We start from the raw sequence: 14,555 nt of genomic DNA, 5'->3' as shown, positions 1-14,555 counted from the left end.
GTAGTTGGTGGAGAAAGTGAGGCCAGGGGATCTTCTGTTTTTTTAAGTGGGAGAAGTAACAGCGTTTTCTTAGAAATAACACTATACTGGTAGAACTCAATCTAGTAGAGGCAGAAAAATTGATACAGGAGAGAGAAGCGAGCATTGCTGGAATAAAGGCTTGAGTAGGTGAGAGGGAGGAGGAAATCTAGTCCACGAGTGGGGAATGGTTTTGGAGTGGAGTCTGGACATGATGTGAAGTGGATGGATGTTTTATGTAGCCAGTCAGTTTACATTTTTATATATATAACTTTCTCGTGTCTGAAGTCTTCACATTTGTTAAGTCTTATGAAAGAAATTAGAATTTTCATTACTGTTGCAGATGACATTGTTAGCCAAGTAAAGCCCAGTTTTCTCTTTCTATGTTTTACAAATTTGATTAATGTTATTTGTGACATTGTGACTTTCTGTCTTGCTAATGATAATGGCAGAAAGGGTGTCCATAAAACCCCAGCTGAATGAGTCTTCTGTGACTACTTTGAAAAAAGCAATAATTATGATTTTAAATTTGGTTGTGTTGTCCTTGAGAAGTTCTTCTAATCAAGTAGAAATCAGACTTGTGAAGTCTGTCATTATTATCCCAAGCTTTGTGCCAATTTGTAAGGTTTTATGCTCTGCTAATATGAAGGTGTGTTGATTTTTCCTGCTACCTCCTTTCTAGGTCAGGGTTAAACTGCTTTAAGTGCCATTTGAAGTACAGTAGTTCTACTCAGTAGCAAATTTTGAAGATTTGCTTTTTTAAAAAAAATTATTTTATTTAGTGTTTTTGGCTGCATTGGGTCTTGGTTGCTGCGCGCGGACTGTTCTCTGGTTGCAGCGAGCGGGGGCTACTCTTCGTTGCGGTGCGTGGGCTTCTCATTGTGGTGCGCTTCTCTTGTTGCAGAGCATGGGCTCTAGGCATGCGGGCTTCAGTAGTTGTGGCACGTGGGCTCAGTAGTTGTGGTGCACGGGCTTAGTTGCTCTGCGGCATGTGGGATCTTCCCAGACCAGGGCTCGAACCCGTGTCCCCTGCATTGGAAGGTGGATTTTTAACCACTGCACCACCAGGGAAGCCCTGCTTTGTTTTTTTATCACGGGACAATTTTTAGGTTAATTGAGTGACCACTGAAATCAGATAGTGATATTCCCCCTGTCACTCTAAAATGTTTAATAGTATTATAATAGGTTTTGCTTCCTTTATATTTACGTCGGAATATATAAATATATATTGGAATACATTGGAATATATAAATATAAAAGGATGACATTTATATTGTCATCCTGTTTTATTTTATAAAAATACCATTTTTATTTTATTATTTTTCTCATTCTCTTGCAGTCTGTTTATTCAGCTTTCTTAGTATCATTACTTATTCTGGGCATTTTTTTTTGATTCATAAAGCCCATTTAACTTTTATTGGAGTATAGTTGCTTTACAATGTTGTGTTTCTACTGTACAGCAAAGTGAATCAGCTATACGTATACATATGTCCCCTCTTTTTTGGATTTCCTTCCCATTTAGGTCACTACAGTTATTGTGGGCATTTTGATCACAGTTATTAGAATCTGTTTTCTTTACCACTAATTGTGGGCTTTCTCGGAACCAGATTCAGAATTTTTTTTTGTTTTTCTTTTAGTTTTCCTTTTTACTATACTTTAACATCAAATGGATGGTTTTGTATAGTTCCTTTTTCTTTTTTCTAACTTACTAGTCCAATATACAATGTAACTGAAAGGAATTTTTTTCTTGTTTTTGCGGTACGGGGGCCTGCATCCACTCCATCCTTCCCCCACCCCCTCCCCCATGTGTTATGCCTTATTTATTTATTTATTTTTTTGCGGTACGCGGGCCTCTCACTGTTGTGGCCTCTCCCGTTGCGGAGCACAGGCTCCGGATGCGCAGGCTCAGCGGCCATGGCTCACGGGCCCAGCCGCTCTGCGGCATGTGGGATCTTCCCGGACCGGGGCACGACCCGTGTCCCCTGCATCGGCAGGCGAACTCCCAACCACTGCACCACCAGGGAAGCCCAAGGAGTTTTTAACATAATACAAAAGAACCATATTGTGCATCTTATGAATATGTAGTTTGTGTATATTTGATAATAAAGACAGCAATGGTGATCTCTTACCAGAGTGGTTCCTCTCCTCAGCCTGATCCCCATTAATAAAGATCTGCCTTCCCCTATTTAAAATTAGCTTTGGAGGAATTCCCTGGCAGTCCAAATTTTAGGACTCCGTGCTCTCACTGTGGTGGCCCGGCTTCAGTTCCCTGGTCGGGCAACTGAAGATCCCGTAAGCCGTGTGGTATGGCCAAAATAAATAAATAAATAAACTTAGCTTTGTCCTGGGAGTGTAAAACTGCCATCTCCAGAATTCCTTTAATCTGAGAGGAGGATCTAGTATATTTTAGTGCAGTACTGGGATGCTTCGTATGGAACCTTTAGCTCTTTGAGAATTTGGGGACCAGTGTTATTCTGTTCTGATCTTTCCCTTAATGTTTTAAAATAGCACTAAATAAATCCAGAAGATTTTTAGGAAAATGGATTGCTTTCCTCTAATGATAACCTTTTTAAAATTATTATTATTCTTTAGAAATTTAGAAAATTATTTAAAAATTTCAATTAGCCATTCTGTAGGTTGTAGGAAATGGGGTAAGATTTCTAGAATACCTGTATTCATCAGCTTGGTGTGCTTATTCTTTGTGAAGATAAATAGAAATATTTCATTTTTTTTCTTTCCCTAGACCAGAGGAAGAGTCTTCTTCATCCTCCAGTGATGAAGATGAGGATGATAGGAAACAGATTGATGAGCTGCTAGGAAAAGTTGTATGTGTAGATTACGTTAGTTTGGATAAAAAGAAAGCACTATGGTTTCCTGCATTGGTGAGTAACTTCAATATGAAAGAGTTTAATTTTCAACTATATAAGTTCATGAAGAAAACGGTTGATTTTCTTACTAGTGTTTTTTCATAGGTACAGTACAAAATGGGGAAATGGTTTTAGCATCATTCAGTTCACACAAAATTACTTTGAAAGTTATTTCTGAGTACAAAGAACTCCTGAAGTCATCCGAGAAAGGATGAAAATCATGATAATTTTAGAGGCTAGGTATGTTACACTGCTCAATTTTGGGTGAAAAATTCCTCATGCAAACTTTTAAAACTTCTAAATCTAACATGCAAAAGGCTGCAAAAGAAGAACAGAATCTTGTTTTCTACTGTTGTCTACAAATGATATCTACTTTTCATCCTTTTCGGTAAACATTTTGTATTCTTTGTCCCAAGTGTTTAGTGTTTTGCACAAAATAAATGCCCAATAATTGTCAACTCTTACAGTTATAATTAAAACTGATGAGGGCAATTATTTTAATAAGTATAAATACTTTATGATGCCTTTGTACCTCTGCATATATCCATCTATCCATTACACATTTATTGGATGCCTGTTATGTGTAAGGATTGTGCTAAGGTCTTTATGCTGATTATGAGGTATGTATTATTTATCCTCATTTAGAGATAAGGAAACTGAGTGTTAGAAGGGTTAAGTAACTTGTCAAGCTTTGGGTTAATGGCAAGCTAAAAACGGAAGTGTCAGTGTATGTGATCATTTCTTTTTTCCTAAAGCACTAAGATTCTTTGAAAGAATTTCTTTTGAAAACATGTTTTGAAAGAGCTTTGTGTGTCTTTTTCTAAAACAAAAGGAACATTAAAATTTGCACTTTAGTATTTTCAGTATTAATTTAAGATTCTCTCATCATAATTTCTAAATAGTTTCCTTGATGATGAGAAAAATATTTAAAGATATACAATACTGAAAGGTTAGTAATCTGCTTAGTCAACGATTTTATCATTATTTTAAAAATCTTAGCATTAGTGATACATATTATCCTCCCCACAAATTTGAGATCTTTTGGAAAGTGATAAGTAATTTTTATCAACTAGAGTGTGAAATTGTGTTTTGAATCAAACAATCTTGACATAATCACATAAACAGTATTTGTATTTCTATTTTTAAAATTGGTGTTTATAAATTGAGTAAATTTTAACAACTGCTTGGTAACATCATGTTAGAGAACAATTGCATACTTCTAGGAACTATTAATAGCCACCATGTTTTGAGCACTCCTGGCCAGGCACTGTGCTAGCTTGTTCATGTAAGCACATGGTCTCATTTAATCCTAATTGAGGCTGAAACATAAGTGGTATTTACCCCCATTTTAAGAGGAGGAAATCTTAGCTTCCCTGACTCACGCAGTCCTCTTTTTCAGTTTCCTTCACTGTTTCTCCTCTAACCAAGCTTTAAAATGTTGTTATTCAAGGTTCAGAATATATCACATTGTATTCTCTTTAGGGTGATCTCATCCCCTTTTATAGCATTGGTTGCAGAGATAATAAACTGAAATGTCTTAGGGACCAAAGAAAATCACATGCATGGGTGAATGGGATAAAATGTGGATTGTAGTTCCTGTAACAGAATGGAGAGTGAACCCACTTACACGCCATCGTCAGCACTGGCCAAAGCTGTCACGTGTGTGGTTTTCAAAATCCTAAGCTCATGAGAAAGAAAAAAATGTGTGATTTTGGCTCACAGTTTTAGAGCCCTGATATTTAGACTGTTTACTCCCAAGTTTATAGCTTAGAGTTCAGACCCCTACTCTGAGCTCTGGACCTGGGTATCTATCTATCATAATCTCCACTTGGCTGCCCTTTAGTCACCTCAAAATTTAACTCACCTCAAAATTTAATAAGCCTAAAGCTAAATTTATTCTCTCCTCCCTTATTCCCAAACATGACCCTTCTCCATTGTTTCCTCTCCCTGTGAATGACACCATTTGCATGAGGCAGAAATGTAAGCATTTCTCTGTCATCTCTCTGTCATCTCTCCACTTCCCTAATTATCTCTAATATTTCTTGTTCCTTTAATTTGCCATCAGCACCACTTTACATCCAGGTCACCATCTCTCACCTGGAAGATTTGCAGTAGCTTCATCTCTTCCAGCTCTTGTCCTTCTCTGGTCCATTTTCTTTATGACAGTCAAAGTAATTTTTTAAAAGGCAATTCTATTATGACATTATCTTGCTTTGGATCCTTCCCTTGAAGAGTTTAGATTTTATCCTCAGAATTAACATGGCATGCAAGATTGACAAATCTGAACTCTGTTTACCTCACTTATTCAGCTTAGGCAGAAAGTTAGCTACATTGACTTTTTGCTTCCTGGAATGGGCTCCACTGCTTGCTGTGTCAGACCCTTCGCATATCTGTTTCCTCTGCTTGCAGCGCAGCCCTGTGGTACACACGTGTACACACATACATCCTTCGTCAAGCCAGTTCCTACTCAGCTTTTAAAGCTGAGCTTAAATGTTGTGTCCTCAAGAAAGTGGTCCCTGACCACCTACATAAAGACTTATCACAATAGCAGTTAAATAAATGTGCAGTTACTTGTTTAGTGCTTGTCTTTCCAGCTAGAATACAAGCTCATTGTGGGGAGGAACGGTGACTGACTAGGCCTCTGTGGTCTAGTACGGTACCTTGATGAAATAGTTAATATTTGTAGAGTGACTGGATGAATGAATGAACAGATATTAAGTACTTACTTATGGACTTTTTTGAAATGATAGGAAAGTTTTCGTAGATGCTAACGCATGTAAAAGACTTTCATGAGTGAATTATTTCATAATGCCATCAACATTTAAGCAATGCTTAATGCAGTGCAGTTACAATTATGGAAATTGTTAACCTTTTAAAGACTGAACTAGAACTTACCTGTTTCTCACTCCTCTCAAACCTGTGGTGAGAATACATGCCTTTATGTACTATTGTGTCATTTTTCAGAGCTAATGAGACAGTCCTTAAATCTGTCATACTTACTTAGCCCATTTTTCATTAAAAGCTGTAAATATACTATTGTTCTTGGTATATCTAGTGGGCTATCTTGGGATTAAAATAATAAAAATTTATAGGTGTCTTACATTAGTATTACCTTTGGGAAGGCATGCTTTATCCTTTAAATAATAGTTGAGATGACTTCAAATAAAATAAATCTTTATTTTGTTCATAATAAATCTTATACAGACTCCAGGAAGGTACCCAGTTTAAAATGCTTACTTTTTAGAGTGGGTAGTATTATGGAGAAATTTTAGCATGTGTTAAAGTGTATATTTAAATGTAAGTAATCAGTGGAACGTCATCTCTGTCTTTTTTAAGATAGAGACTGCTCTGATTAAGGTTCTGATATCTGATCCCATTTTGGTCCTGCTGTTCTCATAGCCCTGCTGCAGACCCTTTGTTAGGACTAGCCCTCCCTCTTTTTCCACCCCTGAGCTACTCTCATTCCAGCTTTCTATTTCTGCCTAGACTTTGTCCACAGCTTCAGTCTAGTCATAGCCACAGTTCTGCTCTCAACACCGTGCCTGTGTCAGAAAACAATGTGGATTAATCCAGAGAGTGGGAAGGATATAAACTTAAAATTACTTGTGTGTGTTCCCACATGTGTGTGTAGCTGTTTACCCTCAAACTAAAATTAGTTTTTAAATTTTAAGCTGAAACTATTTTTGAAAAGGATTTAAGTAATTGATACTTATATAATTATCTATAAATGTGCTTTTAGTTATAATAGTTTCACACTTTTTTTAAAAGGTGGTTTGTCCTGATTGTAGTGATGAAATTGCTGTGAAAAAAGACAATATTCTTGTTCGATCTTTCAAAGATGGCAAATTGTAAGTATAATTCACTTGGTATGAAAAATATGCTGTTTTTCCAGATTGGGATGGTAAATTATAAATTAGTTATTTCCAATGACCTTATGCTTTTCCTTCTCATCATACACGATGTTTCAGAATATGGTCATTTTTCATATTATCATTAAGTATAGCAGTCTTATGATATGTCTTTTCTTGTTCATTTGGTCTTTTCTAAACCAGACTCTAAGTGCTGTCTAATTTGTCAGTATTTCCCTGTGTAATAGCTGATGATTTATTGAGGAAAATTCGATATATCTACCACATCTAATACTTGATTGATATTGATATATTTATTGTTTTTGAATGTCTAATTAGGATTTTCTGTCATTTTTAATTATGTCTAAATGGGTTAGTGTTACCCTGTTGTGTAACATTCGACTTCTGCAGTAGGCTGAGGATTAAAATGAATTACTATAAATGTATGTTAAGTATTAAGAAAGTGACCTTTCATGTAGAACTTTTCTGGAACTGAAAAACTATGTGTTTTTTTCTTTCTTGAAGAATTGTGTGACTAGAAAATGCATGTATTTTATATTTTGCCTTATTGGGTGACTACACTTTAAGAGGATCATCATGCTTTAAGATTGGTGTTTGGGTTTTCAAGTTCTGAAATGTGATTTTTAAAAACAGTCTATATGAAACTCAGTTTCACAAAATGGAGATAATCAGAGAAATTTGAACATTGAAATTGAATACTGGTTTGATGATATTAAGAAATCACTGTGAATTTTTAAATGTGTGATAATGATATGGTTATATTTTTACAGAATTTTCTTTTAAAGCTCCGTAATGAAATATTATAAATTAAGCTATATAATGTCTGGGATTTGCTTCAGAATAATCCAGTTGGGGTGGGAGGAGGTAGGTAGGGGTATAAATGAAACAGTGACTCTGAGTTAATGATTATTGTAGTTGGGTAACGGATATGTGGGAGTTCATTGTACTGTTCTGTCTACTTTTGTATATATTTGAAATTTTTAAATAAAAAGTTCAAAAAAGCAGGCTGAAAAATGTATTTGGAATAGTTTTTAGGCTTTTGTGGGTTGGTTGAGACAAACCAAGTGCAGAAAAGATGAATGATGATTTATTAGTGTAAAATAGGAAATATGTGATGTATATGATAGAATGAACCTCTCCCAGTTGCTTGCATCCAGCCCCTCCTTACGGTTGCTAAGTTCCATGAAAAACCTTAAATTATATGTTAGAAGTTTGCTTGTGAACCTAGAATTCAGTTTTAAAAAAATTTGTTAAAAGAACATTTTACATTATAAAATAGTACATGTTCTTCCAGTCATAAATTTAGTAATTTCTTGTGCTTATCCTAAGATGATGGCAATTCTTGCTATTCAACTTATTTTTTATTGGATTGATGCATTCTGCTGTCCAGACATTTTAATTTATTATTTTCAGTGTTTCAGTGTTCTTAGTATTGCATTTAGCTAAGTCCTCTGATATTTGAGAATACCTTGTTGTTTATAAAACATCTCTTAAGGTGGGGTCCTTCTGTAGGTGATTACATATTTTAACATCCTGCCTAGCATTTTATTTGGGACTTGCAACCGTGTATGCAATCATTTTCATTGTAAATGTCAGTATTCCCATGTCTTCAGTATCTTTCTGTGGTAGGTAATTGGACTCTTAATTAATCTCTGTTGTATTTTTGTGGGTTTTTTCCTTTAAAATTAAAAAAATAATATAGTACTTCAGTACCAAGAAAGGATGTCCATGAAATTACTAGTGACACTGCACCAAAGCCTGATGCTGTATTAAAACAAGGTAAGGATAATCTTGGAACAAATTATAGTTAATTTAAAAACTGATGGGGAATTCCCTGGCGGTCCCCTGGCGGTCCAGTGGTTAGGACTCTGGAGGTTTCATTGCTGGGGCCTGGGTTTGATCCCTGGTCGGGGAACTAAGATCCTGCAAGTTATGTGGCATGGGCAAAAAAAAAAAAAAGTAAAAAGTATTTCTGAGGATTAAATATTCTTTTGGTCTTAAAATTTTTTTTAAGTCTTTAAAGTTACATTTGGTTCTATGCTACTTATACTTTTGTAAACCCACGTGCTTTTGTTATCATAGGTATTCTTTTTCTTTATTTTAGCTTATAATTGGGACAATAGTCTAAAAATGGGAAAGAACAATATCATCACCTGTTACTGTAGTCTGGCTTTTGCCTAGTAAATAAAATATTAGTTCCTGCGGATGGTAGAAACAGGGATCAAAGTAATTTTGATTTGGCATTTCTTATAACCGTAGTTATATTTTATTAAGGAATATGTGATAATTGCATCTCTTACTTGATTTTTAGCATTGTAAATAGCTGTTTATTTTTTCTTTGCCCATGTTCACTGAGTCGAATGATATGCTATGTAGACTGGTTAAAAATCATCAAGAATTTATGGTTTAGAATTTATTTCCATGTATTATAAAGTGAGAATAACTGTCTAGCTAATTTTAGTTTAAGGTAATTGTTAATATAATTTTAATTCAGGCTTAATGAAAAATGTAGAGGACATATTTATAGTATATTTTCAGGTATTGTGTGTTATTACAATGACTCTGTGCCTGGTATATAATACTGTTTAATAATCTTTTTTTTGATAAAACGATTAAAGATTTACCTATCTTAAAGTATTTTTTATTAGACACTCTTAATTTTCATTTAAAAGAAGAAAACTGCCCCTTTTGTCTTTGTTTGAACCTAAGTCACCTTCAAATGGCAGCAGTTTTGGGCTTCCCTGGTGGCGCAGCGGTTGAGAGTCTGCCTGCCGAGGCAGGGGACACGGGTTCGTGCCCCGGTCCGGGAAGATCCCACATGCCGCAGAGCGGCTGGGCCCGTGAGCCATGGCCGCTGAGCCTGCGTGTCCGGAGCCTGTGTCCGCAATGGGAGAGGCCACAGCAGTGAGAGGCCATGGCCTCTCTTTGAGGCGTACCGCAAAAAAAAAAAAAAAAAAAAATGGTAGCAGTTTTGCCATCTATAAAATGGGTGCCTAATGCCTAAGACTGTTAAGATTAAATGAGTTGCTGCATGGAAAAGCAGTTAGCATAGCGCCTGGCTCATAGCAAACACTTCATAAATGTCAGTGGTGGCAGCACAATAGTTTTTTATTTCTTTATCCTATTAGTATTTTTAGACAAATCAGTTTTCTTAATTTCTCCAGTTGATATAGTTTATGGTCTCTTTCCAGCCTTTGATCAGGCACTTGAGTTTCACAAAAGTAGAACTATTCCTGCTAACTGGAAGACTGAGTTGAAAGAAGATAGTTCTAGCAGTGAAGCAGAGGAAGAAGAGGAGGAGGAAGATGATGAAAAAGCAAAGGAGGACAACAGCAGTGAAGAGGAGGTGAGTAAACATAGTTGATGCCTTTTCAAATGAAGGACACATGTTTCCTTGGTGAGTTGGGATTTGGCTAAAGTCATTAATCACTTAAATATTTTTAACATTAGAAGTATTTCATAATACAGTTGTACTTGTGATATTCATCATAATCAAGTAGTTTGCTTGCTTACCTTAAAACAGAAATATGGTCTTGTGAAATTAAAAATATTAAGTATAGTTATCTCAGTAACCTCAAAAATATTTCTTAATCTTCAGTCCATAATGTATGTGTCAAATCAATATGTTGTACACCTGAAATTAATATAATATTGTATGTCATCTATACTTCAATTAAAAAAATAAAAAGGGAAAAAGTTTCTTAATCTTGCTGTGCTTTTTATCAGATGGTTAAGGAAATCCCTACCTAATATAGGAAAACTCTACTTTCATATGCGTTTTACCATCATGTAGACAGCTGTCACCTCATAGTATGTTTACATCTGCATATTTTATTAAAATACCTAGTAAAATATAAAATATGTCTTCCATCTAGTATTAAAGGAATAAATAGCAAAAAAAGTAAAGATTAATATCTCTTTAATTCAGAGAATCTTATATGACTTTATCTAATACAATTGGGTAGATAGTTCTAATTAGATCATAAATAAGACATCTGTCAATTTATATGGATCAAGGAGCTAAATTTATATTTTATTGTAGCTGTTACTTTAGGTCTAGCAATGACAAGTACCGGGAAAAGATGCTCATAATATTACTAGTGACATTGCACCACTGTGCTTTTTAATGGTTTCTTGGACAACTTTATCAAAGTTATTGGGGTAATGGTGCAGATAGTGAAGCTGCAATACATGACCATGAAGTGAATTGTATTTAATGTTTTTAGGAAACAAAGATAAGTTAATATGTAATATTTTAGGTAAGTTATAAAATTTTGCCATTTAACTGTAGTAAGCAACTAGTAATGAAATAGGATTGTCTTAGAGTTTATGTTTTATAATATAGTGATCTATGACAGTGTGTAGTGTAAAAGTTTTGCAGGCTTCAGTCTCCTTCCCCACTGCCTTCTATTTAAAATGCTCGGAGCCATCAGTTCCTTGCTTAAAACCTCTGCAGTTGCTTCTTATCACTCTGAAAGTCAAGCTTCACTTTTAGAACCTCCCTTTGTAGTCCCACCCCTGCCTTTTTTTATATCACTTCTCTTGGTATACCCTCCTACTTTTGGGGGGGCGGGGAGGGGGGGTTGCTGCATGGTGCATCTTGCGGGATCTTAGTTCCCTGATCAGGGATTGAACCCAGGCCACAGAAGTGAATTCTACTGGACCGCCAGGGAACTAACTCCCTACCCTTCTACTTATGAACATTATGTTGCAGCAACATCAAATTACATACCTCGTTTCTACTCACCTCTGCACAAACCAATACCTCTGCCTACAGTGCCCTCCCCCCGTCAGCCTGACACAGTCCTGTTCGGTTTTTTAAATCCTACTGACATGTCCCCTCTGTAAAGGGAAACCCTCTGAGAACTATCACCTTCCTCACCTTAGGAAAAGTTAATCACTCGATTTGCTAATCTAAACTACTACTATTCCTTGTAGAAATTTTTGCCTACATATATACATGTACATACATATGTACATATATTTATTTTTCTATTTGTTTTCTCTCCTACTAATCTGTAAGCTCCTCAGTGGTAGGGACTCTGTCTTACTTGTAGTCTGTCTGTCATGGTGTGTAACGTGTAACAGATGATCAGTAAGTATTAGTTACCAAAACTTCTGTCACTTAGATTTATGTTTTACAAATGTTTTTATAAAAGCAGATCTGGTTTCCAGTTTAAACTTTTTTTTTAAGTTAAATACAAACTTCACTTAAATTTTGTTGCAACAGGAATACATTTGACAGTTTAAGTCAAATATTGTACCTTGGGGGCATTTAAGATAATATCTAGAAAACAGATTTCCTTAGACTTATATGTGACTACCTTACCACAATCCAGTGTATGTGGACCATGTTTAAGTTGAGAAATACAGATTCATCCTGAGCAAACTAATAATTGTCATTGATTCTTTTCTTCCCAATTAGCAAGCACAATAGTTTATCAACATGAGTTTTTGTTGTTTTAACTTCCTTCCTTTTTTCTGCTAGCTTATAAAATAAAGAGGCAAATCTCACTCAAACAGTGGCTTTAGCCTCATGATTTTTAAAATTCAAATGATTTATTTAGACTACCAGTTGAAAAGTATGCTCCTGACTTTTACTATTAGTAGTACATTTGTTTCAGCCAGAGTAACTGTAAAGCCTAGGTGTATATTTTGAATCACTTCCTCTGCAGTTACTCCTGATCATGTTCTGTAATGGCAGGTGCCATTGCTTTTTTCTCTTTTATTTGACTCAGCACCTTGCATAGTGCCTACACTTACCGGTGCTCATTAAATATTGTTGAATGGCTTGATAGTCACTGAATTGATGAGTTCCTCCATCTCACCTACTACCCTGCTCCTTGCAGGTTGCTTCAGGACCAGCTCCCTACTGCCACAGCCCCTGGCCACAGCAGCAAGAAGCTAGTCCCTCCCTTGTAATTGATAAATCGGGGAACTATTTTATTACTTGAAGATTTCCCTAAGTCTGAATCTTCAGGTATTGTAGATCAAGTTTGTTCCCCACTTTACTGATTTTATAAGCTCGAAGCACTATACAGTGGGGCCATATATAATGAAGGATAATTATAGTCGCAGTTAATGGGACCCACACTTGTTCAGTTCTTTGAGGAGCAATAATAGAGTTAGTTTTGATGGTAAACCCTGACCCAGTTTAATATAAGTGAGAGTAGGTCTTCTTGAGCCTATGACCTAGTCCTATGAAGGACTAGATCTCTGATCTGGTAAAAAGTTCATGAATCATTTTGCTGGTCTCATTATTTATATGAGCATTTACATTTGGAACTGTCACTATTGAGATAATCTTTTAGGACATATTTCTCTGTAAAGCATGAAATGTCTAGGCTTTCTGGTTTTGAATAGCTTAGTGTTAAGAAATAATTTTAATTTGGTAAAAAGCCTTTGAAATATTCCAGTATTAGTCTTTGCTGTTGGTAGGAAATCTACTTGTGTTAGTAAAATGCTTAACTGAGGAAAATAATATTCTATTCTTCTGTGACTAAAATTAGGAAGAAATAGAACCATTTCCAGAGGAAAGGGAGAACTTTCTTCAACAGTTGTACAAATTTATGGAAGATAGAGGTGAGTGTTTTTTCTTTTATTCATCATTAATGTAGGTATTAGATAATTAATATCTTAAAATAAGAATTCTGTTTATTAAGCTGCATGTCACTGGTAATCATGGCTATCTGTTTGATTTCCAATCACCAGCATCCTAGCACGGTGTCTGTCACATAGGAAGTGGAATGTGGAATTTGACAGTATTTTGATGGATATTATGGCCATGGACCCATAAATTACTGTATTCTGTCCCCCCACCCATTTATGGGACCACCCCCCCGCCAAAGAACTCTTACACTAGGAAACAGTAGCAGAATGGGTATCAGAGTACCATTTTATTTGAGCCTACATACATGCCTGTAGAAAAGCCTCTTCTCTAAAATCACTGTTTGCTATTTCCTGCATGTGTATGTGTTTGTGTATGTGAGTGAGTGAGAGAGAGAGAGCGAGCGAGCATACATTCTAAGATGGGCCTTATAAGTCTTCTTATAACCCAGCCACATAGAACTAAGAACAGAATTAAACCATCCATAGAGAAAGGTGACCAAGTATCAAGGTGAGCCTGGGCTTAACTTATCAAATCTGCTTTTGTGGTTTAAGAAATATGAGCATTGGGGGAAAGAGGAATGGGTACCTAACAATAACTTTTAATTTGCAATGATGACCTAGTCCACCAATAACTATGGCCCTGTTACTCTCTTGCTTATCTGCTGTTCAGAGTATAGTTTCTCCTTTCTTGGGAAGATGCTAGAAAAGGAGTGGTGAGAGGCAGAAAGCTTTCTAGCTTGAGGAGAAGGACAAAATGAATGAATAATACTTGAAAGTGCTACTGTGCTCTGTGAATTAATGTTTTTTTAATCCAGTTTTGTATTGTTGATGAGTAGAAGCTGACTTGGTCTTCTTTTTGCTCTCATAAATCATAGTGGCTACTACAATGTGGGTATCTTTTTATTCTTCAATATAAAATGTCCTTGATTCCTATATTATTTATTTGTATGAATGGAGGCTTGGCCTGTGAAGGCAGGCTATTTCTTAAGCTTTTATGTGTAAGGTAAATAAAAAAGTGAAGAAAATGAATAAAATCTAATACTAGAAAAGAGTGAAAAATGTGATTATGCCAGTCATATGTTTTTTGGAAAGGGCAGTAAGTTGTGTATCTCTATCCTGTTGTTTTCTCTACCACATCCTAACAGTTTGATAGTTTTAGTGTCCTTCTTCATTTTCACATGTTAGAATAAAC

At 35.7% G+C, this 14,555-nt stretch overlaps 1 protein-coding gene across 1 annotated transcript in view; it reads left to right on the top strand.

Annotated features, from left to right (window-relative positions):
- Window positions 1-14,555, top strand: part of ARID4B (AT-rich interaction domain 4B) — a 126,943-nt gene that overhangs the window by 69,356 nt on the left and 43,032 nt on the right. The window contains exons 8-12 of the mRNA XM_060126875.1: window positions 2,762-2,900; window positions 6,654-6,733; window positions 8,457-8,533; window positions 9,946-10,100; window positions 13,264-13,336. Of these exons, the coding sequence (XP_059982858.1) occupies window positions 2,762-2,900; window positions 6,654-6,733; window positions 8,457-8,533; window positions 9,946-10,100; window positions 13,264-13,336 (524 nt within the window). The remainder of the gene's footprint in view (window positions 1-2,761; window positions 2,901-6,653; window positions 6,734-8,456; window positions 8,534-9,945; window positions 10,101-13,263; window positions 13,337-14,555) is intronic.

This window comes from Lagenorhynchus albirostris, chromosome 16 (assembly GCF_949774975.1).
Source record: "Lagenorhynchus albirostris chromosome 16, mLagAlb1.1, whole genome shotgun sequence".
NCBI lineage: Eukaryota > Metazoa > Chordata > Mammalia > Artiodactyla > Delphinidae > Lagenorhynchus > Lagenorhynchus albirostris.
The sequence above is the reverse complement of the archived record's forward strand: the minus strand, read 5'-3'. Positions and strand labels throughout refer to the sequence as shown.